The 6000-nt window shown below is 41.5% G+C and overlaps 1 protein-coding gene across 1 annotated transcript in view; it reads left to right on the top strand.

Moving 5' to 3' along the window:
* Positions 1–1561: 1561 nt before the first annotated feature.
* CDX1 (caudal type homeobox 1) overlaps positions 1562–6000 on the top strand; it is a 34254-nt gene continuing 29815 nt past the window's right edge. The window contains exon 1 of the mRNA XM_026696136.2: positions 1562–1988. Coding sequence (XP_026551921.2) covers positions 1562–1988 — 427 coding nt within the window. The remainder of the gene's footprint in view (positions 1989–6000) is intronic.

Raw genomic sequence — 6000 nt, 5'->3', positions numbered from 1 at the left:
AAATAAAGTGATGCAAAGTTTTATTTGATGTTGTATTTCTATGTTTTAATTAGCTATTCCAGGCTGGATCTCCTAAATTAACTAAGCACATAACTGGAGGCACCTTCAGATTCTGAAGCTGGGGCAGGAAAAACAGTCCGGCCAGGCATCCTTTTCTATCGATATCCGTTGTTAGGGTTTTTGTCAAACAGTATAAATGAAATCACTCCCAGTTTGGTATGAAAGAAACTTCATTTTCTTTACAAGTGAATTTTTCTCAGCTTCTGAAACTTCAGTTGAGAAAATTCCCTCTATCGATCCCAGTCAAGGTCTGGGATTTTTATAACTTAACCTCTCTTTTTTTGGCATAAAACCTTTCTTAATACACACTGAAGTATATTCAAGGGATTTTTTGTGGGGGAGGTATGTGTAGAATACCAGGCTAATATCCATTTCCCTGTGTTATATGGCTTTTTATTCTTTTGCAAAGCAAAACAAAACTTTTCTTCAATTAAAACATTACAAATCAATTATTTCAGACTTGCTTGAGTCAAAATCCACTGATTAAAAAAAGGCTCTAGTTTTGCTCAAAGTGGAAAAATGGTTTATGGCTTTCACACTCTTTAAATAAAGAAGTATAAAAAAGATATTCTTAGGATAAATAGATTGTGATTATTTGTGTTAATATTTAGATTTAGGAAGTTCCACATATTTTGCCCAATCTTTCTGGGGTGCTTGATCAAGGCTGACGTTATTCCTCAAGGTGTTGCAGTCCGGAGACATCCAGCTGCTAACTTCTAATACAGATATTGGCTGGTTGTGCTGGAAGAAATTGTTTTGAGACAAATTTTGGGCACCAGGTTAAAGCATTGTGGAAATGAAATAAATAGGCCACCTCTAACCCACCTTAACATGTACCCCATTGGGCATATCAAGCAAGAGGGCTTAAATATTAGTTTTGCAGGCAAAATGACCTTGAAATGCTAATGCAAGAGAATATAATGACCAAATTAAGGGGCCCTCCCTCTTTCAAAATCAGTTGTTGAATTTTTAAAATCAGATTGTTGAAATTGTTAGCAGAGGGGTCTCCTGTAACTGTCTTGATGCCTGTCTGGAATCTGGGAAAATTGAAACATCAACTGACATTTTTTTCTCCCTGGGTCATTTCCCTAATGAATCCTTTTGTACCTGGAATTCTTTGTAACCTCTGGGAAATTTCTCAGGTTTTCCTTGCCCTCTAAGCACAGTCCTTATAAGGACCTTCAGCCCCCACCCCCGTCCCTTCTATCTGCTTAGTGCCATTTGAATTCGCCTCAGTGGCTTCCACTTTGATTCCGGGACTTTGAAATGCAACCCTGCCTTTCAATGCAAATGCTCCGAGAGGTTGGCCCAATAATAAAAAAAAGGCTTTTCCTCAGGGAGGTGCCTTTGCAAAGTTGGGAAGGGAAGGGAAAAAAAAAACCTGAGCAAGTAGTTCAGGTGAACTGTTAATCAGGAAGAGGCTGGGAGTTCTCTGCAAAGGCAAGCCACGGAAGACGCTGCTGAGGCGCCGGGCACATTATGCACGCTGAGCTACTTGGGGATGATGTATGTGGGTTATCTGTTGGATAAGGACACCAACATGTACCCCAACCCGGTCAGGCACCCGGGCCTGAACCTCAGCCCCCCAAATTATGTGCCCGTGCCCCCTCAGTACTCGGATTTTGCCAGCTACCACCACATGCCCGGAATTAACAGCGATCCTCACCAGGGGCAGCCCGCGGGGACCTGGGGCCCTCCGTACCCGCCTACTAAAGAGGACTGGCACACCTACGGCGCAGGACCCCCTTCTGTCGCCAGCCCGGGGCAGCTAGGATACAGCCCCTCGGATTTCAATCCAATTCCGCCACCCGGCTCTGGACTGCTGCCTCCGCCCATGAGCGCCCCAGTCCCCCAGCTCTCCCCAAACGCGCAAAGGCGCACGCCTTATGAGTGGATGAGGCGCCACGTTCCCACTAGCAGCAACAGTGGTAAGGATTTGTCTCTCTTTCTCTCCTCCGTCTCTGGCTCCGGGAAAGGGGTCTTTTTCAGGCTGGTAGAACGAGCAGTCTCTACGGTTCGACGACTTTTTCCTTCGCGTTTCTGCAGGGTTGAGCTGGCCACTTTATAACGTTTACTCTTCATTATCTTTCCCCATCAACTTGTAGACACAAGAATTTGTGGTCAAACTACATTTTAACACGAAAAGGGAGGGATACTTGCAGGAATTGGCTACAGGTCCAGGAGGTTCGGAGGTGGCTTCCTTACACAGAAGGAAATTCCACTTGTGCAATGTTTGCTAGTTATAAACAATTTGTCACATGTTACTCCTGGAGTTATACATGGATATTCTTCGATTGCTGAATTAATGACTTGGAAAGGGTCTTCTGTTTCTCAAGCAAAGAGTTCCTGGTTCAGTCCATGGCTAAATTGATAGGAACCACAGGAAAGCTGGTTGCTGGCCAGAATGCTGGCTCATCCTTAGGAATAGATAGTCCTATTCTAATCAGCTTGACTGAGCAACAATGGACCAGATATCTTCCCATATTATGATTGGCTAGGCCTCCCCAGTTGATGATCACATCAAGATAGAATTTGGAACAAATTAACCTTATAGTCAGTATATAATGTAAGTTTTCACAATTGTTCAGAACTACATTCAAAGGGGAATTTCAAGGAAGTAGGATGAAGAGTAATATACAAAAATAAATCTAATAGGTACATGGTCTTCTGTTTGTGTATGTATGTATCTGTATATTTGCCTAATCTACATTGAAAGGAATGACTAGAACTTTCCAAGAACTACCTTTTACTTAAGTCTTTCCCAGTATCATTGTCAAACACGTCACCCAGATTCTGACACTGAGTCACAAGTTAATTTTTCTCTCAAGTAAAGCTGCAGTAAACTGCATTTTTTCTCAGTCTAGTTTACTGAAACCTTCTCTACCGAGAATGATAATTGACACAGGGAAAATATCAAATATTGATTGTGAAGGCTCTGGTAAAGAAAGTTTTGGGAATTGTCTGCATGTAGGTGTGATTTAGCAAATCAGCCAGGAAGAGATTACAATAAAAATAAGTTATCTTTTTGTTAAGGCATGGGAACATCTGACAACATAACTGTATGCTTCATTTTTGTGTTTATCAAAGTACAGCTATCTCTCATAGGTTTCCATGTTTGATGGCACTGCACACTTGATGTTTTTATTCTGTATGGCTACTGTTATCAAATTCTACTGTTTTCAATGAATTTCATTCTTGCAGTTTTGTTTGTTGCACCCCTTTCAGTATGATGGAGATACTACCATATCTTGGATAAGGTGTATATTGATATATGTGTCAATACTAGCTTTATTCTTTAACATTAGTGTTCAGCAGTATTATTCTATTGGTAGATTATTCCTCTTTCTGTACAGTCTCTGAAACGTTTAGCAAACTCAAGGACACCCTTTGGGCAAATGTTAATTTTCTCAAAAATCCCCCCACCCATCATTCAGTATGAAGTGGATTCCTGTACAACAATAACAAGTAAAAAGGTATACAATATGAAAATAAATAATCTACCAATTCTTCCGTTATTAAAAATTCAGGTAGAATTCAGTATTTGAAAACGTAGTAACTTCTGTTCTCTGATTAACATTTCTGTGGAAAAGTTCTTTTGTGTTTGCTCATGCCTAAGCATCTGCTCAACACTTACTGCCTATTAGTTACATTCTTACTTTCTCTAGCCTTCTCAGATGGTTATATTCCCACATTTCACTTTATAACTGGTGGTTGCTCTCTAAACTAAAAAAAACTATTGTGAATATAGAATAATGACATCTTTGTTTCAGTTAAAATGTGTATGAGATAGTGATGTTCCTGTACTACCGTATAAGAAAGTGTTGACCATTTTTGGTGAATATATAAGTTGCTTATCAGTACGATTCCCACACCCCTTAAGAAGTGAAAGTTAATGGCACAGTAAATAGGTTCATCTAATGAATGTATGGCACCTTAAGTTTTTATGGGACAGAGGTAACAGCAAGTGTGTGTGTGTGTGTGTGTGATTTAATGACCCTTATTTGTGAGAACAAGCTTCATTGATCTCAGCTCAGTTATTTTTTTTAATAAAGAGGTGGAAATTTTAAAGGGTTTTCTTTCTCATATGAACTTATTTCCTACCTTGGTTTTTAAAAAATCACTCCATGTATATAAAATAGGATTCTTTGCTAAGATATCTATATGCATGCTAATAGATACCTCACATAGCTTTTAGCTTGCTTTTTGTTTTTCTTTTTTTTGTAAATTTGAGTTATAAAGCTGGGATTTATAACTGCAAGGAGAAAATTTTTGTGTGTGTCGTTTTATTTATCATTGTCTTTAAGACAAGCCTGCATTCAAAACAGTTTGCTTCTCTCAATGCCACTGCAGTAAATGTTAGAGTTTGCTGACCAATGCATAGTAAACTAAAATTAGTTCTCAATGTCGTAGAACCGACTTGCTGTTCATTGCATCTTTTTATGTTTTTTTCAAACGGGATCCGAGATTTTAAAATGGCCAAACCGACTGGTTGTAAATGAGCGCCCTTGCATTTAGGCGACACGTTCCTCGGGTCTCTGAGCAAAAAGAGGCGCGAAGCTACTTTCCCGCCAAGCCCGGTGAGCCTCGTTGCTTCCCCTCCCCCCTCCTTTCGTCTCCTTCTCTTCCCCAACTTATTTCTCAGGATCGTGGGATCTTTCCAGCGCCGAAAACCAGCCTCTAATTTTGCGGCCGCGCTGAACTTTTGAACTCGGGGCGAGAAAGGAGTTTTAAGGGGAACCCCAGGGTGACGCGGTGGGAAAGTGGAAGTCTCTCTCCAGGCGAACGCAAATGAACATTCTGGGGTGACAAAAGACCCCGCAACCGGTGCCCAGTTCAAAGGCGGCAGGCCGGCGACCTGCTTCTTGAAAAGGCCCTGCGAACGCCTCAGTCAAACTCGGGGCAAATTTGCAAGCGTGCTGCTTTGTTATGCTGATAGGCAGAGAGGGTGCGTTGCGGCGGGGCGCCCAGCGAGCCTCCTTGTTCTCAGCTTTGAGGATGGGCGGCTAAGCGGCCTTTGAAGTGGGGGCTCTTCCATTTACCTGCAGAGCTCCAGGCTGGGCCGCCCATACGAGGCCACTATCGTCCTCGCGCTTTCGGGCTTCCTGGCCTGGGCAGAATAGAGAATAGATAACCTTTATTTTTACTGTGGGCACACTGGCACACATTAAAATGAAATTTTGTTCACACACACACACACACACACACACACACACACAAACACAAACAGAGCAGGTGTGTGTGTGTGTATGTAATATGCATATAGCAAGTGTATATATGTGAGTGTGTGTAGTATTATATATTCAAGATGGATAGTTATATGTGTGTGTGTGTGTGTATGTATGTATGTATGTATGGTATTCAGCTTTGTTAGGGTATTTTCCCACAACTATAATGACGTGGGAAAATACCCGAACAAAGCTGAATACCATACATATAGATACCCGCAAAAACTTAAGAAAACAAATATATATCTCACAAAGGTTGATACTATATGGAACAAAATTGACTGAATCTGGATGTTCTGCTTCAGATACTGAATCTGGATGTTCTCCTGTTCTCCCAGAAGGTAGCAAGGAAAACAGGTATTGAAGAGGATGATAGTGTCCCAGACAATACTGCGGACCCTGGGCAAGCATTGCTTATATGTATTCGGGTGAGGTTGGTTTGTGAAGAGAAACAAGGACAAGATGAAATAACGCACCATCCTGAAAATGTAAGCCTAAGCGTGCAGTACTCTAAACCCATCATCCCTTGGGAGTGAGGCGCCATATACATTTAATAAATGATGATGGCAGTGACGACTTCAGTTGGAGCGGGATCGAAAAAAGGACACTTGAAACATGTAATTGTGAACTGCGCTGGAAGGTTTCGCTGGGCAGATGGCTGGTGTTGTAAATGAGCCCCAAAAGTCTAAATTTTCAAGTTCCCTTGGTTTCAGAG

The sequence above is a fragment of the Pseudonaja textilis genome, chromosome 2 (assembly GCF_049901715.1).
Source record: "Pseudonaja textilis isolate UNSWEBS1 chromosome 2, rPseTex1.2, whole genome shotgun sequence".
Lineage (NCBI taxonomy): Eukaryota > Metazoa > Chordata > Lepidosauria > Squamata > Elapidae > Pseudonaja > Pseudonaja textilis.
Note: the sequence above shows the minus strand (reverse complement) of the source record. Positions and strands in the feature narration are given on the sequence as shown.